Source organism: Neocloeon triangulifer, unplaced genomic scaffold, assembly GCF_031216515.1.
Source record: "Neocloeon triangulifer isolate White Clay Creek 2 clone unplaced genomic scaffold, ASM3121651v1 ptg000001l, whole genome shotgun sequence".
In the NCBI taxonomy this organism is placed as follows: Eukaryota; Metazoa; Arthropoda; class Insecta; order Ephemeroptera; family Baetidae; genus Neocloeon; species Neocloeon triangulifer.
In genome coordinates this window covers 5,622,601-5,648,975 of record NW_026775544.1, presented here as the reverse complement: position 1 = coordinate 5,648,975, position 26,375 = coordinate 5,622,601, and the positions used below count along the sequence as shown (strand labels likewise).

The following is a 26,375-nucleotide window of genomic DNA, read 5'->3' as shown; positions in this document are numbered from 1 at the left end:
GAAATAAATAAAAATCAATAATCTGCCAGCAGGATCAATTTTGACGTCACTAGCAGTGATTTGTCTGTCATTCAGGCTTGTACATATAAATCCCACCTCTCCATGCAGTGGAGATCACACAGGTGAGACGAAAAGGAAGGCGTGCAGCCAACAAGCAGTCAGTTTCGAGCCGCGCACCTGAGAGAAAGGTACTCGACCTGATTTCGCTCTGTCCGTCACTGAAGTCGTACGAGTGTTTGCCGGCAAGAAGACATCATTAAAAAATTTACCGCATCTGCTTTTCGCCGCGGGATGATGCAGTTTTTCGGCAGGAAAATGTAGTTTGTGTGCGAAAAGTAGAAACCCGAGTGGATGTGGATCAAAGAAGTCGAAGGCGCGGCCAATGATGAACAACTTTTCATTGTTGCTGCTCTCTCTAGTCACCGTAACAGGTGAGTTGGTATTGATTAAATACTTTTTATTCTGTGCAATGAAATAAATGGAATGAAAAAGCCATTTTGGAAGAGAAAAATTTATAAAAATTTGTCAAAATTTGAAAAAGCATAATAACTTAAATATCTTCACAAATTGTCAACACAGGAATTATTTTTTATAAATAAATTTGATTATTTTTTTCCCTAAAATTTGTAAGTATGTTTCCTCTTATTATCTTAACATGTCAAAATTGTAGCAATAAGTTTCAAAAAGTTGCAGATAAAAAGAATCACAATCATTTCCGTCGCGAAACAAGAAAACTGTTGCTCGCGGAAATTGTACAATTTTCGGAGGAAAACCGTGACTCCGGTTGTAATTTGTAAGAGGAAACAACCACTCGTATTTTTTGTAAGACAATAATATTATCCCACTCGTACGGTATCTCTTCGCGCTCGAGAGCTGCTTTCGCCTGAGTTTTCTGCCTTTTGTTTCCGGCGGTGCATTTTCATATATCGTCGCTCACTCAAAGGTGAACGTTCCTGCATCCTTACGGAAGTAGGTCGGTGTGTCTGTCAAATGGGATCGTCCGTCTGCATTGTATTGAAATCGCGTTTGTCGCTCTCAAACCTTTTTCTGAAATATAAAAAGTCCACATGATTGTTTTTGTTTGCACCCAAATGAATAAAGAAAGAAAAGTTTTGTGGCGCCACGGGATCTTTCAGCTTTCGAGTCGCGTGCCAAAAGTAGGCTCCCTCTTCATTAAAATTGCAAACGCATTCCAAGTAACGCTGCTTTGTTTTGCGATTGATCGCTTTTGATTGAGCTTGGCCATATCAAGTTGTAATATACTGTAATTATCGGCTTTCGTTTTATTTTCGTTTTAAATAATTAAACCTGAATCAACCTGATTAGGGTTTTTTCTCAGCAATTAAAATACAAGTTTAACTTTTATCTTTGTTTAGAGCTCATGCTCCAAAACGTGATATAATTTTTTTATAAATTTAAAATTTAGTCTACTCGCTTACCATGCAGAGAAGAAATTTCATGCATTTTCTGATACTTGGAAATATTTAAAAATGAAAATGATCAGATACAAAATATCTCATTCAAGATCATTTAACCAAGAATGTTAAAGTTTTGTAGCAGCCGGCTAATTTAATGATTTAATACCCATATAGCTTCTGATTTATAAAATGATTTCTTGAATCATTATGTAAAAACATTACAAATTAAAAATAGTTAATTTTTATAATCCAGTGGGATTGATCTTTTTAGACGTGGACATAAATTGTTTCGGCTTTTAATAGTAATTTTATAGAGAATCAATAAAATAATATAATTATTTATATTTGTGTAATTTTCAATATAATAAGCATAAATATTGAAGTTCTCTTTTTGTCAACAATATATAAATGAATATAAAGTGGCAAGCTCATCCTTCCTCAATAAAAGTCAGTGCACAGGAAAAGTTGTCTGGTCCGCGCGGCGAATCGAGTGGCCATTCGTACTTACGCGACTCAAATCGGGGTCACCTCGTTTGTAATAAAAGCACAAGCGCGCACCTATAATATACCCACCGCAGCCGCGGCTAGAGAGGGACGCTCATAAACTTTCGAACGAGAAGTCGCGCCTCGTGTGTTAAAAATTATGCACACACGCAACTCTTGCCACCAACGCTTATCATAATTTAATTGAATATCATCTCCATGCATATTGTGAAAACGAGGTTATAATTTGTGTTTTTAATACAAAAAATAAAAATTCATTGAAGTTTTATTTTTTATCTTTTGGTGTCATGAACGTGCATTTAATCAACAAAAATAATTTATTAATTAAAATTTATACACACTTGCAATTTAACATTTTAAATATTTCCAAAACGAATTTATAAATTTTAAATTAAGTTACAGATATAGCTCGAGGTAGATTTGGTGATAAATTTAAACCGAGCTTAATCTTATTGCCCCGTAGACATAACAGTAAATAAATATAAACTCATAAAAATAAAAATAAGGGAAATTGACGCATGACTACTCATTTATTTTTCTTTTATTTCTTTCTTTCCAACAAGATCAATCAAGGTTCAAAATGGTTCAAGAATTAAAAAACTATCTGATAATTATATAAATAAAGCAGCAAAGTGCATTTCTCTTCAAACTGCATGTTTGACTTTGTGTCTGTCATTTCTGTCACCACACAATGCGATCATCGAGCGTTTGCTACTTGCATGTTCACGTGCGAGTGACAACAATGCAAACACACGTTATTTTCAAATTTTATTATTTCAAGTCATGTAACCTTCTCTCGCGTCGACACGCCGTTTGAGAACATCAAAGGAAGAAATCGCTGGCGCAAGAAAGCGCCTCCGAAAACTGTTATTGTCATCGTGTACAGTAAAGTTACCTTCTGTTACATTGTAATAGAGTAACTTGTTGCACGAGCGGACACCGATTACGCTGCCTTGAAAAACATAAAATGCAGTCATTTGACAGAACTTTTTAAATGTTTGTATCCGAAAGGAAGAAATTTTTTCGAATTTGTATAGACAATGTTATTGAAACTACATTTTTTTAACAATTTGTTTCTAAATTTACCTTATGTTTTCGTATTTTGTCTGTAGACAACAATAAAACTTAACAAAGCCATCAGTCGACAATTTATGTAAAATGCTGGAAATACATTATAATTGAATTAATATTTTATGATATAAAGATTAACATTTTTTTGACAATTATTATTTTATTCTAAATGACTGGTAGTATTGAAATGAAAAATAAAAATTATTATATGCACAAATTTTAGCAAGAATAGTTTAGACATCACGCGAAAAGAAAACCTGTTACATAAAATTTTATTTCTTAAAATTTTCTTAGTTTTTTACTGCTTATTATTAGCATTAACTGAGGTTTACTTATAAAAACTTTTTTTAAAACATATATATTAATGTTTATTGATGCAACAGAAAAGCTATTTGCTGAAAATCATTTCGTAAGATTGAAATTTTTTGTAACATCAATATTGACCCGTTTGTCTTCTAATTTGCGCAACTTGGCCCAACTCGAAATAACGAGAGTGAGAACGAGTATTGCCAGTTTTGAAACTGGCGCACTTGGGGCGAAAAACTTTCGCATTATTGCAGAGACACAACAGAGAAATTAGGAAATTTTTGAGCAACTCAATTTGACACACGAGAGGCGAAAACAACCTCGACCTTTACCGCTTTTTTCACTCAAAGGTTTTTGGGCCAGCGTCACTTGGTGCTCATTTTTCGGCGGCAAAACTAGTTTGCATAATGGAACACTTTTGCAATGACCTAAGAATTAATAGTTTCTATCCCATTTGGACTTTGGTAAAACATTGTCTGAAATACAAAATTCCTGCGCTCTTAACAAATTTTTTAACAAATATGTACAAACAGTTAATTAAGAATTCTACAAAAATTTCCACATTAAAAACACAAAATTTATAAAAAAGAATGAAAGAATATTGCCAAAATTCGATTAAAAAAAATTTAAAATAAAATAAATTTCTCAATAAATACAAACTTTGGAACTAGTTGGGAGGCAGATATTCTTATATTATAAGTCTCTTCTCTCGTCCTACAAACCGGGATAGAGTTGAAATAGTACTGAATTAATCCACGAAAAAGAGCAGAATGCCGGCGGACACGAGCGAGCGTGTTCAAGTTCTTTATTTTCAAGAAATCCAGTCTGGCTGGAAACTGACCGAGTTGACATCAGATGAGCGTGTGCCCATTAAAGCGTCTCTTCCTCGATAAAAAAATTATTAAATAAATTATTTTAATTAAATAAAAAATGCCTTTGAGTGCGGATTTGTGTCGTAATTATCACATGCTTGATTGATCGAGCGCCAACCGACTTGCATAACTGCTCTGGATAGACCAGAATTTGTATCGGAAATTATTAATGAAATGAATTAATTGGTGAGGAGGTCACCTCCATTCGCCGGCAAAACACAATGAATGCACCACGCGACGGCCAGCGTGCATAACTGTAAAAAGCCACACGATGTGCGATTGGATGAAATGCACCACGCGCGTCCCAAGAATTTTTTATCCTCTGTTGTTTCCTTGAACTTTTGAAACGATATCCAATTTATAGAAAAAGGAACTAAAGCGTAAAAAAATTAATGATCTTGAAGGCAATGCCATGAAACCGTGAAGATCCTGATTAAATACTTTTGAACCTCCATAAAACAAACAAAATTGAGATAAGTTGGAACTTTTTCACTTTTTTTAATTAGCTCTTACTATAATAATAATAAATACATAATACAGTCCCACAACCACAAGTTATTCTCAAAACGGATCTTTCATAATTTTATTATTCCGATTAAAATTAGAATAAAAACGAATAATAATAATAATTTTGTAGACCAGGTCTTTCCTTTTATTTTTAAACATAGAATTTTTAACCTGAACTTGTGAACCTTTTAAATTAATTTACTATTACTCTAAACTATTTTAGGTTTTTTTTTAAAGAAAAAATCAACTTTTTAATATTTCTTCTCTTATAAAATTGTGGTAAAATGATTATGCTGCCATAAACATAACATCAAGAATAAAATTCAAATAACCCTTTCCTTGTCTCTTTGAAAAAATGGCTCGCTATAAATGGGCTTTTTTAGGTTTCTTTATAATTTCGCTAGGACTTTTTCAATGTGAATTGTAGCTAAACATCTTTTAAGAAAATTATTTCACTATTCTTAAAATAAAAATTAAAGACTAAAATAAAATTGTACTTATAAAAAGAATTATTAATTTACACTTATATACACCTTTAATCATAAAAATTACTGACAAACATTTTTCTGACATGCTGGGGTTAGACTATAATCCAACTTTGAAAATCGTCTCAATTTTTCTTTGTACGCTTCATTTCTTAATATGCTGATTACATTTCTCTTTACCCACGTACGTCTCGTGTTGCAGTGAAAGTTTCTCTTATTAATTCTCTTAGCATAAGAATTCGCTCACTGCACCGAGGAAATTTCATAACCGCAAATTGAAGTCGCTGCCAAATCCTGATTGTGAGAGACAAGAACAAAAACGCCGGCGTCCGACCACCGTAATTTATGCGGTGTGTGCAAATTCTATATAAATTACCAAAAAAGTTGCAACCACCGATTTCAAAAATAATTTCAAAACCTTCTCCAAAAGAAACAATCGTGCTTTGTTGATCTTCAGGTGGGAGCTGGGCCACGTATGTATGTATAATTAATTAGACTCAATCGTAATTACTTATTCATTTATGACAAGGCTGTCTGCTAGGCTGTCTGCAAATCTCAGATTAGGTTTGATGAAAAATTCCGTGGCCTAAATTGTTTTTTAAATTCTCAGTGACCATAACATGTGGCTGCTGTTACTTAACGGACCTGGGTCAATCAGTAGTTGCATGTCAGACATAAAAGAATAACTGTTTTCAGACAGTGTCATTGAATGAATAACGTATATCTATCAGTAGGACAATAGAACTGAAAGGGATGAAACTTTAACTGTAGTGAAAAAGTCTTACGCGCATCGAGACTCCTCAGCTAAAAATCGGTTCGAGTGATTTCGTATTTTAGTTGCAAATTGTGTTTATTGATCTATCACAATTTAGATTTTAATTAATCTAAATGTCTGAACTTGTAATTCAAAATTGCTTTCAAAAGAAATATTTTTAAAAACGCTTGATTATAATTAATGGAATACCTTACAATAAAGTAGTAAAAAAATTATTGGATTGTTCAACTTAAGATTAGAATTAAAATAAAACTTCTAGATGCTACAGGTTTTTTTTGTCAGTTTTGGTAAAATATTTTAAAGTGAATATTGATCAAGGTAAGCCACTTTATTTAATTTTGTCAACAAATTTTCTACTAAAAAAGAGCGGAAACTGAGGGATGTTTAAAATAATTATGTTGGAAATTAAATTAAAAACAAACTGGCTCATGCTCATTAACAGAATCATTTTCACTGAATAACAAAACGGTTTTGTGTATTCAAAACTAATTAATCATTTTTTCTTCTTTCAATTAACAGATGGTTTGCCGTTTTCCTCTAATTAAATTTTTTTATTTACTTGATCTCCATTCTGATACATTGAATAACACAACATCTTATACATCAGATCAATATTTAAAAAAATAAAGGGAAATAGTATTCAAATTACAAAACTTAACATTGGTGAGAAGCTGTATATTTGCAAGGCCATTATTTAATTTGAGTGGCCCTGAAAATTATTTGTTTTTAATGAATATTATTCAATATATTTGTACCTCTTCCTGAGAAATTTAATATTATTTTGTTTGTTTTGATCAAAGCTGTCCTTTTTGAAAGCCACAATGAATTAATTCATCACGTATATAATGCACCATTCAGCTTTTAGTTGGGTCCCTTTGTTTTGGAGTTCAGTGGCACGCTCCCATTCGCACCCAACGGAAGAGTAGGAAAAACCGTCATGTTTTCACAGAACTACGAGCGCGCATTAAATAATCTATTATTTTTCGCCAATGGCTATAACTGTGTTCAACCAAAACCAATTCTCCGAATCAAAAAAGTATTTTTTTCCCACTGAAAAAAAACTAAATCCAATCAACCAATAAATTTGGATTATAAATAAAAAGGATGAGAGGACGCTTTATTAAGAGATTTTTCTGTTATTTTTTTCCAGGAGTATCAGCAACCTGGCCCTATGACTGGGGGTTGGGGGGATGGGGTTTCGGGGCATGGGCGAGTAAGTCGAGTCCCAGTCAGGAACGGCAGGACGAAGTGCACGATGTTGAAATCCTCAAGGCAGTGGTCACCTCAATGGCCGAGTGGGAACGCAGCAGAAGAGACACCTCCAGGTATTAAAATAAATTCAGAAAATTAAAAATTTTGAAAATCCAAATCATTTGTAATGCAGGGCTAAAACTCATTTGAAGTTATAAGATGAGAATTATTGCGATGGAAGGAATTCAAGAGCAAAATTTTTATCTCTAATTCCATTTTTATCTTTTTAGTTGTTATGAAATTTTATGAAATTGCGCCGAATTAGCTTTTGAATATTAGAAATTATACATTAAAATTTAATTTACTAGTAAAACCTTGCATGAATTTTAAATTTTCAATTATTCACTATATTCCACTAAATTAAATGTTTGATTCAAACATGTATTGTTCCAACAATTTTGTTATGCTTATAGTTTTAATTTTTTCATACACTGAAAATAATTTAAAAGATTATCCGATTTGAGACTTAATTTAAAATTATTTTTAATTTTTGTTAATTAGAAAAAAATTTAATCAGTGTGTTTTATTTATTTTTTTTCTGATCTGTTCTCATTATTAAATGTCCTTGTCTTGTGTTATTACCAGGGCAAAAAGAGCCGACAGTTCGGTGTGCTACTCGAACATTGGCTGCTTCATGGGCGCGGCGCCGTTCAGCTACTTGGGGGTGCTGCCGGCGCCTCCGTCCGAGGTCGGAACCAGTTTCCACTTCTTCAGCCCCCGCGAGCCACACAGGGCGCGCAGCCTCTCCTTCGAGGAAATCGTGGTACCCGCTGCCGACGCCCTGCTCGACACCGGCGCCGCCCCCGAGTTCGCACCCCTGCAGCTCGAGCCCCAACAACAGTCCGTCCGAGGAAGAAGGTATTTTATTTTATCTCAAATTTTCACTTCGCTCGCACTAATGCTCTAGAAGATTCAACTTCCTGAACGCTGCATATTGGGCGGGGAAGGATAAGGATGGATAGTAACTTTTCTCGAGAGCTCTGAAAAAAGTGGTCGGCCTTGTGGTTTCTCTTTGGGATTATGAGATTATTTTTTATCCTACATGGTGCATCGTTAGCAATTATGTTCGGAATGCGCGTTGGTGGGATGACGCAAATGTTAACAAATTTTTGAAAATTAAGTTATATTTAGTTACATAGTTTCTTTATCAATATATGGCATCATTATATTTTTATAAAAATATAATTAGATTGAAGTTGAGGAAATAACATGTTATAAAATGAAATAAAAAAGTGTATTCTGGGCAGGGGGAGGGGGAATTAATATATATGATTTGAAATTTTAATGATTCAATTATTTTCGGATGGAGAGAGTTGAATGTAGAATTATTGTAGATTTATATTCGAAACTTTATTAAATAATTTTCTTTTTAATTAATTTATTCAATAAAATTGAAATCAAAATTATTCACAATATCAGAGTGAACTTTTGTGGGTTAACGTGAAAATAATTTATATTTGCCAGTTTTCTTAGAAAGGCTCGAAAGTAAGGTCCAGAGATAGAAAATTGATAAAAATCAAAGTTATTCTACCTTTAAACACTAGTAAAATTTAAAATTCATGAAGTGAATTAATATTTTCTATAATATATTTTACATTACCTTTGATTAGCAAAATTTCACAGTGTATAAAAAAACACAAATCTTCAGGAATTTAATAAACATTTTTTTTAGAGACTTATTTTCAACATGAGATATGTTGTTTAAAATCTTAAATTTCAAAGACAATAAATTATTTATAGTCAACTAGTGTTTCTGCACAAATTTTTCGTTATTCGAAATAATTGTCTGATTATCAAAAAATTACTCCTTACAGATGATAATTATTGAATAAATTTTAAATAAGAGATCCTGTTTAACTTTTCTGCATCCAGGAAATGACGCATTGCAATCGCGATCTAGTACCTGCCTTTTTCTGTCACTGGAGAAATGAAACCGCATTTTCCAAAACGGGTTGTGGGCTTTTCGCACCCACTTTCAGCCTTATCACGTTCACCGCGCGTCCTTTGGCGTATTGGAGAAAGTAATTCTTGCTGCAGCTCTCGGGCAATCAGGTTAACTTCTCGAGGCCTTGACATTGTGCGTCTGCCACTTTTATTTCCCTATACAAAGGTGCACAGCACCTCTCCTCGTATGGTACACACCCTCGTCGCGGTCGCGGTGCGGTCAACACTCGCATTGTAAATCCAGCGACAGGAGCCGCTTTCACCGAGAAGATACCGCTACTTCGCGTTTTTATCACCTGACAGGTGCGACGCCGCATTTTCAGGACACATCAATTATCAGAAAAACATTTTTTATAAATTTGAATGAATAATAATTGAAAAGCCAGGAATCAGCAAGAATTATAATTACAAATAAATAATGTATGTGTATTCTAGAATTTTATAAAAAAAAGTTGTCCAATAACGAATATGAGTAAATTATCAAGAAAAAAAGCGAAAGGGACAAAAATATTATTAAAAAATTTAAAAAGTTCAAATTAATTGCAGCAATGGCGATTTTAATGTAATACAAAATTAAAATTATTAAGAAATTCACCCCATCGAGAGGATAATATATGGATAAAAGTCGATTTTGGCAACTGGGACAATAAAAAATTAATTAATTTTGAATTATCTAGGACATATTTAGTTGATTTTAATGTAAATTAACAAAATCTAAAAATAAAACTTGACTTTATAGATGTAAAAAAGTTTTGAAATATGAAATTAATAAATAAATTATTTAAATACGCATAACTAGGACAAAATCTTTGAAGCATAATTGAAAAAATCTGTATTATGAAAGGAAATATCTGACGTTTGACGTGAACTAAAAAAATCGGTCGAATCTCAATTATGAAACCATCGCCACTTGATTATAATTATGTACTACTTGATGATGCCACAACCAGGACAGGAGACCCTAAAGCCAATCAAGTATTGTGTACACGCTTTGGCCCCTTTCCGCGATTATACCATCATCAATTAAGCCGTTTTTATGTTGCCCAACGCTTACTTAATAAAAAGGTTAAGAGTCTCTTTAAAACATAGGTAAAAAATTTATCCTCAGGGGCCGTACGCTGAAATTGAGCAAAAAAATTGGCTGCTGCAGGTCGAGAAAGTGATTTCGTTTGCTTTGGCACTTTTGCTTCTGCAGAATATTGACACAAATTTGCCAATAACAAAAAAGATGGAGAATAAAAATACGAGGGAACCAAAATGAATTGTCGTCTATATTTGTTTAGATTTTCACGCCTGTGTTCAAAAGGAAAGAGAGAAGAAGAAGTGAGTTTGGAGAACTGTTGTTTAAACAAACAAACAAACAAACCGTTGGGCCCATTTAAACGAATTCTCCGCACTTTCCAATTGTACGGCACGGCAGGCTTAGTACACTTTTATATTATGAAACTTGCAGTTGCGCGGCTGTGGATTAAAAATAGATTTAATTTTGTATAATTAAACTTAATTTCATAAATTAGCTGTAGTGCAGGTAAAATTATTACCAGCAGAAAGTGTAATAATTATGCTATTTAAGTGTAATAAATGGGACAGTAAGAAGCTGTTGTATTGTTTATATCTCTCAATTATTCTGAATTATTTATAATTGTACGCAGCGAGATGTGAAAAAAAAATTATAATATTTTAAGGAGATTTAAATCAATATTTTTCTGCTGTTCTTATTGGCATGTTAAATAAATAGAAAAAAAATTAAAATGTTAAGGGCAACTTAATTACAGTTTTAGAAAAGATCTTTGAAACCGACATTCCAATAGCTAACAAGACATTTAGCGATTATCAAACTTATTAATTGTCTTGCATAAATTTATCAAAAATTCGTTTTAATTTTGATCAACAGAGATAATGCAGCTTCAGATGAGCGTCGGTCAACTACAACTGACGATTCCAATTTGAATGCAACGACGCCTAGCACAACCAGCACGTCCACAACTTCTTCCGAGGATCTCGCACAGAACGACTCTGGGACCATTTCGTTGACGGCCTCTTCTCTGGAGGGCTCGGTTCTTCTGGAGGCGGCCCTGAATTTGGGCTTCAACTCATCCCTGCCCACCAAAGTCATCGTGCATGGATTCGGGAGCAAGTGCAGCCTTGTGTGGGTGCACGAGATGAAGAGCGCCTTGATGGCAGTGGTACGTAATCGTTATTCTTATATTTTTTTTATGAGAATTACAAGAATTAGCAATTATTTTAAAAAAGAATTTAATTTAAAAAAAAATGTTTCGTAAGAATAAATTATTTATAATTCTCGTCATTTACTCTATATATTTACAGAATACTTTTTTTAACAAATTAAATAGGGCAGGAACTATACCCAAAAGGTGTTTAATATTTATATATTATTGATTTCTTTTAGTTAAAAAATTATTATCAAGGAAAGCCTGATTATAAATGATGTTGATCAAATATTAAAAAAAAAGTATACATTTAATCAAATATATAAATGATATAAATTATCAGTTGTTTTGGCGAGTTAATTTTGAACCCTAGCGTAGATAAGATGTTTCTCTCTCCTCTCTCCTGTCTGTTATATTCGTGTTTTATCAAAGAAGTGTCAGAGAAAAAAGACTGGAAGAAAGCAATCTAGGCTACGTTGAGTGTTAGAGAGAAGCGTAATTCGTGAGTCACGCTTGCTCCACTAACCAACAGAGAAACACACACACCTGCGCCTCTCAACGCTATTGCACGGCAAAGGGGCAGACAGCGTGACGCTTTTCGTTCAAAATCCCGAAAATAAACCTAATCTTCTTGCTAATTATCTCTGTACCGGATTCTCCGCTCCTCACATTTATTGCCTCTTTGCAGTAAAACTCATTTTTTACAACATAAATTGTAATTTTAAATTATTATCTGAAAGTAAGTTCTACATCTCTCTGTTGTAAATAATGAAATGAGCTCAAAATAGATTTCCTTTGGATTCATAAATTTGCCTTCCTGTAATATTATGGCTCATTAATTTTTGTTATCCCCAATAAGAAAAGTCGTCAAACATTTAGTAGGTTATTCTTCCAAAATAGTTTTTGATGGAATTTAAATGATTCTTATTTTTAAAATGTTCCTGTATTGGCAATTGAACAATCCCATTAGTTTATATTTTTTAAAGGCATAAAATGAATTAAAAAAAAATTGTAAACGTAAAATGTTTAATTCATTATGATTAAATCCATTTCTATTATTATTGGTTCTTTTCAGTCGATACAAAATTTTGAGATTTGAAAAGAGAAGAAAGGGTTTACACCTAGCAGATGTCTGCTAAAACGCCTGAAATCAAAAGAGACTCGGCCGCCGCGGTAAACCGTCTAAATAAATAAATAAATAGTAAATTTTATATTTTATCCGATTGATTGGTAAATTGGTTTATATTTATTTTCTATTAATATTAATATTATTGATTTTTTACCTAATTTAGCCAAACGAGTTTGTTAGAGATGTTTCTGCATCTTCACATTTCCTTTTCTATCTATCTTTAAGTGTTAAATTTTGACAATTTGCGAAATATAAATTAATGAACTACTACTAAATAATTTTGATAGTGAAGAATTCAGATAGTGAAATATTTTCTATAGGCCGCAAAATTTTAGTTATTTTAAATTTTGGGGTAATTCAAGGATATACAATTTTCTTATTCTAAAGTTTGAATGAAAAATGTAATATTGAGGAACGGAAAAAATTGAGAGGGAAGAAAAATTAAATAAATTCTCACTTTAAAAATATATAATTTAATTTTATCAATTTTATTTCTAGATAATTTTAAGATTTGACAGTACAAATAAAATATAGTACATAAAAAATTTAAAAAATATTAAAAATCTATAAATCATATAAAATAATTCAAAATTTATAGTTTTAAGATTTAATCTTTATTCCACACCAATCTGCGCGTCTGTTTCTTCACTCATTGTCAGCAAACAGACGTGATTTGAGTGAAGGCCGCGAGCGTCTGCTAGAAATTGAACACGGACGTCATAAACTCGCGGATCTGCTATTAAATATTTGACGTGATTCTCAAGTGTTCCAAAGCGGAAAAATGAATACTTTATAAACGGCTCGTTCTTATTCTCAATGTGGGAAGAAAAAGTAGTTTTTGCAAAGAATCTCATTGTCACCCACACCAGGGAGAAAGTGAGCAAAGCAGACCGACCGACCGATGATTTATTTCTTTTTTCTCCGCTTCGGTCCAGCTTTGCTTTCGTTTGCTGACCGAGTTCTTTCTTTATCTTTCCAGCTTCTCGGCTTTCTTTCATCCTCCTCGCGAATAATGAGGAAAAAAACGTGGACAAAAACAAACTGCGTGTTTATTGCGTGTCAGCCGAGCGCGAGAATTCCCTTTCACTGCCGGACAATCGGAATTTTCATGCGAGCAGAGCAGATCAATTTCACTTGATCACCGGTGAGCAACTGCACGCATGCTGATTGCCACAATATAAACTTGAACTTTCACTCACGCTGGCTTTAAATATAATAATACACACACCTGCCAACAGCTGGTTGAATTATTAACTCTCAGCTGATCAACTTTTGATGAGAAATAATTTGTTTGATCCTGCACTTCCCAGTACAACATTAGAGAAATTGGCAGACTAGTGGAATAATTTTCTTTTTATAAATTCGTTCGAAACATTTCAAATTATTATTTCATGATTCACATCAGTTTTAAATAATTAAATTTTTATGACAATTAAAAAAATTTTATTCTATATATCAGGATGATAAATTTTGGATTTTTACATACTTAAAGCATTTTAATTTTTACAATTCTTTACTGTTCGTCCAAGTATATGATCATAGTTTCCATCAGTTTCCAGGAAAATAGAAAGAAAAATCAATTTCTAGGGTATTTTCTTCATTGAAAATCGGTGTCTTTATATAATTTTAAACAAAAATTAAATTATAATTGCTACTTTATTTTTCTTCAAATCAATGCAAAAGAAATACAATATAACTTGAGTTTAATAAGACTTTTTTACTTCTTTATCTTCGGACTTTCTGAACTAAGAAGTTGAGGAAAGTAAAAAATAGACTTTTCTCCAGACTAAAAATTAGAAAATACATGGGAAATTCCAAGTTTAAGATTTTTCCCTTGCTAAAAAGGAAAGGATTAAGTTGCAACCTTTGGAAATTCACTTGAGCGCGTATGATGCAGCAAATTTTTCTGAATTCTCAGCGCTCACTCTTGCTATATTGCTGGTCAAGGTCTGCACAAATACTGATCTTGTTGATATTTCACTTTTAATAATTCTCGCCAATGTGACAAACAAAAAACCAAAAGGCCAAACTTGAAAATCGTTGTCTGTAAACACGACAACTATACTCATCTATAATTAACTACTGGTCTTGAATTTCTTCCAGCGACCTTGGCAGGTGCGGTTTTTCTGCTGACCATTTGTGTCTTTTTCTCATACGACTCTCCTAATGAACGCCGCTTGCTTGCTTTATAAACTAGCGCCTCACTTGACATTGATCTCATTTCAAGCTAAGCCGACGCTGAACAATGCATTTTTTTAAATAAAAAAATGCAATGACCTTGCGTGCAACAAAAATAATTTCTAAAATATTTTCTTGCTGGGATTTTGATTTAGATAATTTTTTGGGTATGCAATTAAGAAATCAAGTCGTCAGCAGCAATTGCGGGAAAGAAAGCCGCGTCGTGATGCCTTAAGTTAGATGCACACGGCAGATAAGGAATTCTTGTTCCATTATTGTAATGCGCGCACTAGTCGCTGCTGCTGCTCTTCTTGACGCGCTGTGAAAGTAGGAAATGAGACGTGTAGGCTGTCAAACAAAATTAAAATAGGCAGCCAACGGCAACTTCGAAAGTTTCTGCCTCTCCTTATTTAATTAATTTTCAGCGTTTTTAATTTCAAACTGAAAAAAAAACTTGAAACAATTAAACCGTGTTTATGGCAACGGGACTTAATCTGTAATAGGAGGATCGAGATCGTAGGTCAGAAACCCTTTTTTAATTGTAAAAGGCAAGCATCTCTAGTCCATTTATGATTCTGTGAAGATTCATTTATTTGTGATAATCCGAATATGGATAGGTCTAAGATTGTTTCACAGATACTGACCCGTTTATAAATTCTAAATTCTAGAGTGGAGAAAAAAAAATAAATAAAAATAAAGGATGCCCTCAAAGAATGGAAAGTTTCCCTATAACATTAATCATTAATGTATTTATATGTACATTTGAGGCAATTTTGAGTAGAAATTAAATTGAGCTAAGATTACAATATAATTAATTTAAAAATGTTTAAATGCCAATGAAATTTTGATATATTATTTATCAGGGTATCAGATAATTTCTCATTAGAACATCCACAGAAACAAAATTTTCTTTGCATTGAGATAATGAGCAACTGGAGGAGACGTTCATAGGTTGACAAAAAATTAATTTTGAGTAAAATATTTAAAAGTTTATTAATTTGTAACTAAACAAATATGATTTTAACTGTGTATAATATTTATTTTGATTTTCAGGAGGATTGCAATGTGATTTGCGTGGATTGGGAGCCTGGCGCGTCTCTTCCCAACTACGTGCGTGCGGCGGCCAACACGCGCCTCGTTGGCAAACAAGTGGCGCTGCTTTTGCGAAAACTGAAAACGCAGTACGGCCTGGACCCGCGCAACGTGCACCTGATCGGCTTCAGCCTGGGCGCTCACGTGGCCGGGTTCGCCGGGGCCGAGACGCCAGGCCTGAGTCGCATTTCGGGGCTCGACCCCGCCGGGCCCCTGTTCGAGGCCCAAGAGGCCGAGGCGCGCCTCGACGCGAGCGACGCCGACTTCGTCGACGTCATCCACTCGAACGGCGCCAACCTGATCCTGGGAGGCTTGGGCTCCAGGCAGCCCATGGGACACGTCGACTTTTACCCCAACGGCGGCGCCGAGCAAAAGGGCTGCAGCAATTTGCTCCTGGGTGCCGTCAGCGACATCAGCTTCCTTTGGTGTAAGTAAATTAGGTTTATTTTATATTTTTGAAGAAAATCTATACTTTTTTTAAACTTTGAAATAAATTTTTGAGGGAGATCCAAAATCTGACCTGACCCAGGTTAGGCCTTTGGACTGCCCCGGATTAATTTTAATAAAATTTTATTTTCTACAAAATTCATTAATATGTTAGATGAGTTTGAAATTATGTTTTGTAAATTAAAACAAAAACAACTCATTATGATGAAGAGATGCATTTCATTAAACAAAAAGCGATTTGAAAATTTTTCACTTTGAAATAAAATGCTTAAAAAATGTTTTTTTATTTAAAAATGTAAGAACTTTATTTTTATTTTTCTAGTTTTAAATTGAGTAATTGGTAAATCTATAATGCATAAAAAATTTTAACAAATAGAAATAATTTGATTTATTTTTACATTTTCCTAATAGTAATTCTTAAAATAATACATAATTTAATTACTTGTTTGATTGTATATTTTAATAATTTTCCAGCATCATCTGAAGATGATTTGCGCAGTTTATGCAACCACAGGCGTGCATACAAGTTTTTCACAGACAGCGTTTCCTCGCGTTGCCCATTCCCCGCCTTCCCTTGCGAATCATATGAGCAATTCCTCGAGGGCGAGTGTTTCAACTGCGGTCCGCAGAGACAGTGCGGAAACATGGGCTATTACTCGGACAGGTCGCCCGCCAGAGGTCCCATGTTTCTCATCACCCGAGACAACGAACCTTTCTGCGGTAAGTCAACGTTTTTATAAGCGAATTAAAAAATAATCGAGATTTAAAATTGCAGCTCACCAATTTTACGTTCGGGTGGAAAGTACTCCCATTCTAGGAGAGCCACTTGTGACTCACGGAAGATTCGAAGTTGTTCTGAGCAATAAGGATATCAATGAAACATTTGTCCTCACAGAGTAAGTGATAGAATTGTGTTTAATCTTGTGATTAATAATTTAATTGTAAATTTGAAATAAATGAATCATATTAGTGAGAAAAAATTTAAAAAAATATTTACTTCAATAAAACAGCAAGAAGAAAGTTAAAAATTTAGAGGAACACTGAATTATTCCATTGTTAGTCGTTGTAGAGAGTTTTTTTTTTTTAAATTTCATTATTTAATTTTTATAATTTTTGTTGATTGCAGCAAAGATGATGAAGTAATGGAGACGGGCGAAGCTCTGTACAGACTTGTGGTCGCCCACCCGGCGATGGACCAACTGACCTCTGCCCAACTCGTTTACACAGCCTACAGTGGCTGGATCAGCTCTGGTGCCCCAACTTGGACCGTGGACAAAGTTTCCATAACAGATGCTTATGGCAAAAGGTGTGTTTAATTTAAAAGTTTTAAGTGGAATTAAATCAACTAACTCAAATTTATTTATTTTCCAGTATGTCGTTTTGTAAAAAGGGCATGATTGTGAGTTCAGGCGTTCCACTGCTGGTGCCCCTATTTCCAGGAGACTGCAACCCTCCGAGGCCTCCTGGACTTGATTTCCCTCTTGTCCCAATGGCGCCCGTAAGTTTATGGCGGAAACATGAATTTAAAAATTAAACTGATTGTTTACAGATTAACAATGAGCTACCAAACAATGCGTCCGGAGAGGAAGTTAGTGGGAATAAGACGACAACCGTTATTGTTGAAGGCGCGGCGGAGAATAAAAACAAGACTGGAATAGATATAAACATTTCACTGCACCTGGTAAGCTACTCATTTAGCTAATGTAGTTCATTATTTTAAGTTTAATGATTTCTTTGATGACTCATTTATTATTTAAATTGGGTTTTTTTATAATTTGATTCGAATTTTTTTCAATAAAACAAATGTAAATTCCCAAAAAGGTTAACCTTAATATTAATTGTAACATTTAAGTCGCTCAAAATCTGCTCAAAATATAAAGTTTGAAAAATTATTGAAGGCTTTAAACTTTTTTCTCTTTCCTCTAAGAAAATATTGGAAAAATATTTCATAGTAAATTATTCCTTCCCAAAGTCATTGCCATCATTTTGGAACTTCACGTTCACAACACTACAATTAAGCACTTTCTTGCAAAAAAAAAATCATTTTACATTAATTTAAAATAAACTAGAACTCTAATCTGAACTTAAAAGGGTTTTTAGACACCACTAATGGAAAAATTTAAAAAAAAAAGTAGACCGTTTTTAAGCGAGAACAAAATATTTTTGCTTTTAATGGAGTTTGATGGAAGGTTTGAAATTTACTAGAAAATATGACTTTAAGACTTTTATCTATTAGTCATAATAGGCAAGTAAAATGAAGAAAAATAATTAAATAGATTTTCTGTTTGAAATATTACTTATTTTAAACTATTAACATTAAATTTTCAGAATGAAAACACAAGCTCAAACGCGGATGTCAATAAATCGCAAACGAATCAAAGGTTTGTTTGTAAAATTTTAAATTCGAACAAATTTACTAATAAAAAATACGACTTCTTCAGCAGCAACTCGTCAACGACGACCGACTACCCGTTGTACCAGCGTCCATGGCTCGAGGCAAACAACAGCCTGGACGTCCGTCTGGACAACTCGCGCTCAATGCCACACGTGGAGAACACGAAGAGGTCGTCGATCAACTCGGTCGAGTCGGCGCCTCCAGCCGGCTCGTGGTCCTTCTGGTGGAGAACGGCCAACAAAACGGAGCCACCCCCACCACCAGCTCCGTCCGACGGCACGGGTGGGGGAACCCTGGTCACCGTCCAGATGCTGCCCAAGAAACTGGCGTCCATCCTGCAGCAGGCAGAGCAGTATGCCAGGTCGACCCTGAGCAGCGTCACTTCGACCCTAATCGGAGGAAATAAGGAGGCCCCTGACCAGCCCCCGACGGACGGCCCTCTCCGCCGCCGAGCCAAGTACTTCCCCCCCTTTGCCAGTTTGTTTGGCTACGAGGCCAAGTCGCGGATGGACACGGTCACCTTCAGCCCCCTGCAAATCATCAAGAACCCTGAGTGGCGCATCAGCAGGTACATCCCCCTCCGAAGGTATGCCAGTGCGGCCAGGAGGGTCGACGAAGTTGTTGCCCCCACAGTTAGTCCCTCGGTCGCCCCCAAAGAGGACACTAAACCCGAGGCCAAGAAAATCATCGAACCTTTGTTAATCGGTCCCAGGTGAATCAATCAATCATCATCAAACTCTCTCTGTTGCTTAGTTGCCTAAGTTATTTATGCTCTGTTAGTTTAGTTCGTGGAGGATTGTAATGTATGATCTGCGTGTCAGCCATTTTTAACTTAATGTGATGTTTTTTTTAATTAAATAAAATCTTTTATCTTTTATACAAAAATTCGGCTGTCTTTTTATTACTATAGGAACCGTTAAAGATCAAAGTTACAGTGTAGGCAACTGGCTCGACACCACTGCCTGACGTGATGCATAACTTAAAAAACCTAGGGGTCAATTAGGAAAGCACAAATGTTCAAAATTGATTCACCTAGTTTAAAAAAGCTTAATGAAATTGGAAAAATTGTACAATTTAAATAAATAAATAAAAATCAATTTCAAATTTTTTAGTAAATTAAATTTTTTAGCTAAGAAGGTATAACTTGCAAATATTTTAATATAAGTTAGATTTTAATATGGATAATTTTTACAAAAAAAGAGGAAGCAGCAAGCAGAGCGAGGCAGCTACGATTTTACACCGTCATCCAGTTTGAAATGAGGAGCAAGGTTGCTCGCATGGCGTTTGGCGCTGGATGAAAATAATGGCGGCAAACAATTTTGCTTTGGTCATTTTTGCTTCACTCTGCCTGGCAACAGTATATTATTTCACAATATTGCCAAACTCATTTACTGATGAAGTTACCAATTAGGAAATAAATTTGATAACTGAGGATCCAGCTAGAAAAGAAAACGGTGGAGCTCAAAGAAGGCAGAACATCCAGCTACCACAGGATTTGTGCACCAACTCTAAATTTGAGGTTTGATTGACGGAAAATCCAGATATTTTACATTGACATTGACAACCATTTGAATTAATAGAGAGTTTTGAATTGCTGTCAACTTCCTACGATTCTTTCTGCAGAAGACTTCCGACTTTGCAGAATAGAAAGTGAGATGTGGTTTCAACCGCCGGTGCGAAAGAATAGACCGAAAAGATTTTCAAAAAGTGGGGGAGAATTTAAAAAGTCCAGATTAATTTTGATGATGAATTACACTTCTTTTGCAGCTTCACCTCTTGACAATCCTCTATTGAAAGCGGTAATTTTAAAAATTTAAAAAAAAAAATGAAACTGAAAGGTTTTTATTTTATAAATTTCAGTGTATTGCAACTTGTGTTTTTAAAAGAAATCTTTTTGTAAGGAATATTTTTAGATTAGAGTTATAAAATTTATTAAACTCAGTAGATTTTGGAAACTGGAGAACTAGATTTGAATATTATTACAGCCGCATTTCTTCGAAATCAAACGAGTGATGACTGGAAAAAAGTCATTCCAAGTGGCGTCAATAAATGTTACAATCAGTTTAGAAGTAAATCATATCTTTTCTTTGTAAAAATTAAAATTTATTCAATCTGAGTATAGGTGTTTCAAAGGACATACAAACGCCATGCAACATTGAGAATTTCATGTTCCTCACCTGCATAAGACAATATTTAGTAGTGGTAATTTGAGAAGTAATTCAAATAATTTGGTTCAATTTTAATTGCAACAAAAAATTCCAGAATTGCCCAGAAAGCTCTGCAGCTTTTACAAAAACAAGTAAAATAAAAAAATTTCACCAACGCTAATATTTCTATATTTAAAACAGATCCCACATGCGACTACAATTTAAAACTACTGCAAACTTGCAACCCATACATTAGAGACCCGCGGATTGAAGTTTATCCACCGATGAGGAGAAGAAAGAGAAAAACAACCACCATGGCTTACGATTATTACCAAAATTAGTAAATTATTTTTTAGTTTATTGAAGAACTGTAAAAATAAAGTATTATCTGCTACGATAATTTTATATAAAATATTATTATGGAAATTTTTGTTCAATTATAAATTGAATACATCCAATAAAAATTGCCTGGCTTTCAAGTAAAATCGATTTTCTATTCAAAATTAGATTCGATATTGGAAAACGTATAATGTGTAACGGAAACGTGGACGCCGGCCTTGTGCCGAGTGCATAAATTCGAGCGGATCTCGTTCGTCAGTCAGAGTCGTCACCATGATACACAAAATCACACTCGTGGCTCTGCTCTGCGCTTTCGCCGTTGTGAGTAGTTTTTAAAATAAATTAAATATCATAGCTAAAGGCGTGAATTTTTACATTTTTTGTTGTTTCTGTTTAAAGGTTTATGGTGGAGACAAGTTTGAAGATACAAAGCCATGTTCTCCAGAGGTGTACAAAGTAATTTAAGAAAATCAAACTCGCAGCATTTTAAATTAAAATTAAAGGATCTTGACCAATGCTGCGCAATGCCCAAATTGCTGCCCAAGGCACCGTTTAATAGCTGCATGGATGAACAATCTGCAGAGCTTGAGAAGCAGGCCGAAGAAAAGGAAAAGAAGGAAGGAAATAATAAAGGAAAAAGCAAGCAACTTGCGACAGGTAGCAAAGGAGCAAAAAATAACAAGCCGAGGTCGAGGTCAAAAAGGGACACCGACCAGGAGGACAAATCGAAAAAGGGTATCATCGCATTAAGGAGGAGGGACGGCCCAATTGGAGGCCCAATGGTTTGTTCGTAACAAATATTTGTATACTTTTTAATTTGCAAATCAAATTCTAGTGCATTGTCCAATGTGTCTTCAAAAATCAGACTTTGGTAGGGAATTAGTCATAATTTTAAATATAAACATCAGATATAAAAAAATCAAAATTAAGCTTAACGACGATGGCTCCATTAACGCAGAAAAAATGATTGGCACATTTGTGGCCGCCTCAAGCGCACATTGGTCCAGTTTGGTTCAGAATGTCTCTGGAAACTGCTACAATGAATTCAACAGTAATATGAACGCAATTTTTTGAGAAATAAATAAATGAAATGGCAAATTTTGGCAGAGATCAACTTCACAGGAGTCCCTTCTAGTAACACCAATGGAACGAAAGTTTGCATGTGTGACAGCGCCATGGTTCTTTCATGCATCCGCCGCCAACTGACCATTGCAAGGTTTTCCAACTTCTTAATATTCTAAAAACTTATTTTTTACTTTTCATCAGCGCTGCCCTGATGACATGTTGGTCAAGTGTAAGATATTTTATTAAATATGCAAAAATGAATGGTTTAATTTGTTGAATTATCAGCAAAAACTTGCAAAGAGAGAATCAACGCGCTAAAAGAATGCGACCCTTTTGCCATTCCAGCACCAAAGGCTATGTTTGACGGGTCATTCCATGCTGCTATTTCTGCAGCTCGCAGTCTTCAACTGAAGAGGAGCAGGAATGCAGGGTCAAAAAATAAGGTGGGTCCTCGTCCAGGATAAAAACTTGAGCCACCTCATGTACCACAGCAATAAAATTTCTGAGGTCAAATTTTGTGTGAAATGTGTTTTATATCACAAACAAAAACCGTAATTTCAACCCAGGTTGGAATTTAAAAATAAAGAAAATTATCAATCAAATGTGGATTCAAAGATATTTAAATTACATTATCTGCTATTTAATTCAAATATACCTGGAAGATTTTAATTGAAAACGTATTTAAAAAATTATGTAGAAAACAGTCAACTCTATGAAAATATATAAATAAAAATATCAGCTTAGGGAACTTCAAATTATGATATTACACCTCACCAACCTCTAACCTCTGGCTCTAAATTCAAATAATGCCTTTTAATACGTCTATAGAAGAAAAGATAAAAAAAGTTATGCTTTAACTATTGGTTTTAAATGTTACTGTAACGGAAAAATTAAGAAATATTGGATCAAGTTTTTTGTGCAGAGTCAAAATAAGGTTTTTTTAAAAAAATATATATATAAACGAACTATTTTTTATTATGATGACACACATAAATCACCAAATTCACCAAAATATACTTGCATGAGTAATCATTAGCAATTCTTTTGCAAGAAATTCAAGATGTATAAATTCATATTATTTTATTTTTTTATTCCATTCTTTTAAATGCAACAGAATTTAAACAAATAATTCAATTCATTTATTCTCTCGCAACATTAAGTCAAGCACGTTAATTATTTGAAAAAAAAAATAATAATAATTTTTTTTTCTGTGAATTTGACAATATTCTGTTTTGCGTGCCAATAATGATCAGAAGAATTGAAGCACCGACGGCACACAGGAAGCTACCATATTTGTGTCCTTGGTAGAATATATAAAACTGTGACGCTGCATCATTTTAGCAGCGCGTCAGTAAAGAAGATGCGTCGTGTTGTGTTGCTGGCGTTCATCGTGCTCTGCGCCTTAAGTGTATACTATTTGTAATATATTTTTAATATAAAATCTTTTCACGTTAATAATTTAGGCACTAGCAGAGAAGAGTAAAGGGAAGGACAAGTACGCGGGAAAAACAAAGGCATGCGGGCCAAGGGTGTTTTCCGTGAGTTTAACAATTAATTCTCGTAAAATAGAAATAATTAAAAATTTATATTCAGGGCCTGGAAAATTGCTGTGCAATGCCCAAGCTGTTGAGTTTTGAAAGCTTCAAAAACTGTAGCAATGGGTCGATTTCAGACGAAGCATTAAAGAAAGCGGCCTTCAGCGCCACGCTCAAGAAGCACCGAAAGACCAGAGAGGTTTCGGGTATTTTCAAAAACAGTTGCAAATATTCTTTAAAGCACAAGCTGCATCTTAAGGCGATTCAAAGAAGCAGAAGATTAAAGTGGGACGCCGGAGCTCAGGCCCCAAAGAGGGCCCAATGGTGAGTTGCATTCAAGTGCGGTGGCGCCACAATCGAGGCCACCGTCTTCCAATAAGAGAGTGCCAACCAACCATGTAACTTTTTTCAGTGCTTTATGAAATGCGTCTTTGAGAGAGAGGGATTGGTGGGTTAATGATATAATTGAGATTAATTTTTTTTTAAATATTTATAATTTAAAAAAACCTTAGCTCAATGCTGATCAAACAGTGAAGTATGAAGCTATGCGTGACAAATACATCAGCAACGCCAATGCCACGTGGAAAGATCAAGTCGAGAAAGCAGTCAAAACGTGTTGGGATGAATTCCAGAGTAACTATTTCAATTAATTTTTTGGAAAGTTCTAACCGCATAATATGATTAAAACAGAAGTTGACATGTCTGGAGCCCAACCGCTGCCAGATGATTATAAAGTGTGCAAAGGAGATGCTGCCATGATGGGTCTCTGCGTCCGCAGAAATCTTGGCCTTGTAATTTAAAATTGGAGAGAATCACTGCAGATATCCTCCTCGGCTCCTTAACTTATAACATTGTTAGCCCGGGAGGACATCTCATGTGAATTTTTTCCATTATGTATGATTGAGAAGGTTGTATTAATTTTTTTTCGTGATATTTACCTACAGAATTGCATTGATTCTATGAAAATAAATGGTAAAAATTTTATGCGTGTTGAGGATATTAAAATTTCTCATTACTTATTAAAAAATCCAGGTGAAGGTTGCACAAAGAAATTGGAGAAACTGCAGGAGTGTGATCCATTCGCTATTCCTCCTCTCAAATCTGACGAAAAGAATGATGCGAAAGGAAGTTCACAGAGCAATAAAGATGGAAAGAAGTCCGCAAAGCAAAATGAAGGAAAAGGTGGCAAGGGAAAGAATGGAAGCGGGTAAAGCAATCCAGAGGGGTTCAATTTTACTCATCTGTGATTATTTTGATTCCACTCTTGAATAAAGATTTTTAATTGGCCAGTTTATTTTATTTTACTACCCAGCACTTTGTTACTGATTCGTTTAAAATTGATAATATTGATCCTATTCTATATCAGAGATGAGTTTTATAACAGTAAAAAAGTCAGATTTTGCACCTCTCCGCAAATAACGTGCGAGCAAAGTAAATTTTTCACGCCGTTGATTAAGAATTTGCTAATAATTTTTGGATTTTTTTCTTTATATATCTCCAATTTTTCAAACAAGTTTTGAAATTTACCTATTCAAGAAAAATTTCCAAATATCTAAATATCATCTAAAAGGTTAAAATACAATCTGGGTACATTGTTAAACGTAATTCAAAAATATATAATAACAAAATAGGAAAAAGTGCGTGTTCTGTGTCCGTTTTGATGTCAGGAGTTATAGCATAACTATGCCACTAGTGACTCCCTTTCTATTTGTTTTTTTTTTTTCATTTTTCCCCTCGAATAGAATAAACAATTAAAATATAATAAGGGATATTCACATGCTAAGTAAGATTATGGCCTATGGGTTTTGCTAGTTCTAACTTAGCATGTGAATGTCCCCCAATGATTTGAACTCTACTGGCAACAGAGGTCAATAAATATATTTTCCTTCTGGTCTTCTATATTAAATATATTTATAGATCTTGGGAGTAAAGCGTTTTTTTTAATTGAAGATCGGAGTTATGAGTATGATAAAAGGGCGGGATATAGACTAATTGTAAGGAAAAAGAGGCGAATTTTATCAGGGTGTATTTTATTTTTTTTTTTATTTTTTTTTTTTTTTGCTCTGAAAAAAGTGTAAATTTGTCAAATAGTAGATGATGATTTTAGGTGAAAAAAGCTAAATGGGCATTATTTGTTTATTTGAAAATTGCGTGAAATTCAATAAATTAGGTTATTGCTTTTAGGTGACGTTTTCATTAAATAGTTTTTTTTTCCTGAATATCGCCACGATTTTTTTTCACAACAGGAGATCATAGTAAAAAAAAACGTGAAAATTTATATTGTTATTGGTTAAATATTTATTCAAATCGTTGAAATAGGGGGAATTTTTTCTATAAAAAGGTTTTTCTGGAAAAGAAAAAGAAATTAATATTTTAAGTCCGGCTATTTTCCAAATAAATTTTTATGGGTGCAGCTTCATGATTTATTGTTTCAAATTAGAAGCTCTTACAATTGGTACTTGCACACAATAACTACAGCGCATGACTGCATATTATTCAATATGTTTATTTTGCATTAATTATTAATTTTGTTTTACGTCCATTTTGTCAATTATGCTAGGTGACACTTCTAAGACCTGAAATATAAATAACAAAATGAGCTTTAGTACGATCAGTGCACTACTAAACAAATCTATCAAAAGAAATACAGGAGTCTGAAGATGACCTCTGACCTCTGCAACAAATTAAGGTTATGGCAATTTCTTTGATCGAAGAAGTTGGGTTTTTATCAGATTTTTGGTACT

At 34.1% G+C, this 26,375-nt stretch overlaps 5 protein-coding genes across 6 annotated transcripts in view; 4 read left to right on the top strand and 1 right to left on the bottom strand.

The window, feature by feature from the left end:
* LOC132199609 (uncharacterized) overlaps positions 1–26,375 on the bottom strand; it is a 48,511-nt gene that overhangs the window by 11,079 nt on the left and 11,057 nt on the right. The gene's annotated exons all lie outside the window — the stretch shown is intronic.
* On the top strand, positions 123–19,424 carry LOC132197406 (uncharacterized). 2 transcript variants are annotated; one of them, XM_059620697.1, is made up of 12 exons: positions 123–431; positions 7,089–7,263; positions 7,775–8,047; positions 11,028–11,319; positions 15,665–16,130; positions 16,625–16,870; positions 16,926–17,046; positions 17,277–17,456; positions 17,522–17,648; positions 17,700–17,831; positions 18,479–18,531; positions 18,595–19,424. In XM_059620697.1, exons 1-12 carry the CDS (start codon positions 383–385, stop codon positions 19,259–19,261), a joined length of 2,781 nt encoding a protein of 926 aa, XP_059476680.1. In that variant the 5' UTR covers positions 123–382; the 3' UTR covers positions 19,262–19,424. The 2 variants fall into 2 exon arrangements, with proteins under 2 accessions (XP_059476680.1, XP_059476671.1); XM_059620688.1 differs by having other exon boundaries at positions 18,592–19,424.
* On the top strand, positions 19,793–21,068 carry LOC132197017 (uncharacterized). Its single transcript, XM_059620041.1, has 9 exons — positions 19,793–19,902; positions 19,957–20,064; positions 20,126–20,252; positions 20,313–20,344; positions 20,406–20,441; positions 20,491–20,614; positions 20,668–20,747; positions 20,808–20,844; positions 20,894–21,068. Exons 1-9 carry the CDS (start codon positions 19,840–19,842, stop codon positions 21,031–21,033), a joined length of 747 nt encoding a protein of 248 aa, XP_059476024.1. The 5' UTR covers positions 19,793–19,839; the 3' UTR covers positions 21,034–21,068.
* On the top strand, positions 21,280–22,614 carry LOC132195636 (uncharacterized). The gene is made up of 8 exons (XM_059617762.1): positions 21,280–21,352; positions 21,431–21,487; positions 21,535–21,813; positions 21,867–21,902; positions 21,962–22,082; positions 22,139–22,242; positions 22,298–22,325; positions 22,382–22,614. Exons 1-8 carry the CDS (start codon positions 21,305–21,307, stop codon positions 22,558–22,560), a joined length of 852 nt encoding a protein of 283 aa, XP_059473745.1. The 5' UTR covers positions 21,280–21,304; the 3' UTR covers positions 22,561–22,614.
* LOC132195322 (uncharacterized) lies at positions 23,419–24,917 on the top strand. Its single transcript, XM_059617250.1, has 9 exons — positions 23,419–23,504; positions 23,560–23,634; positions 23,690–23,837; positions 23,891–23,955; positions 24,044–24,079; positions 24,144–24,264; positions 24,322–24,422; positions 24,576–24,603; positions 24,664–24,917. Exons 1-9 carry the CDS (start codon positions 23,457–23,459, stop codon positions 24,840–24,842), a joined length of 801 nt encoding a protein of 266 aa, XP_059473233.1. The 5' UTR covers positions 23,419–23,456; the 3' UTR covers positions 24,843–24,917.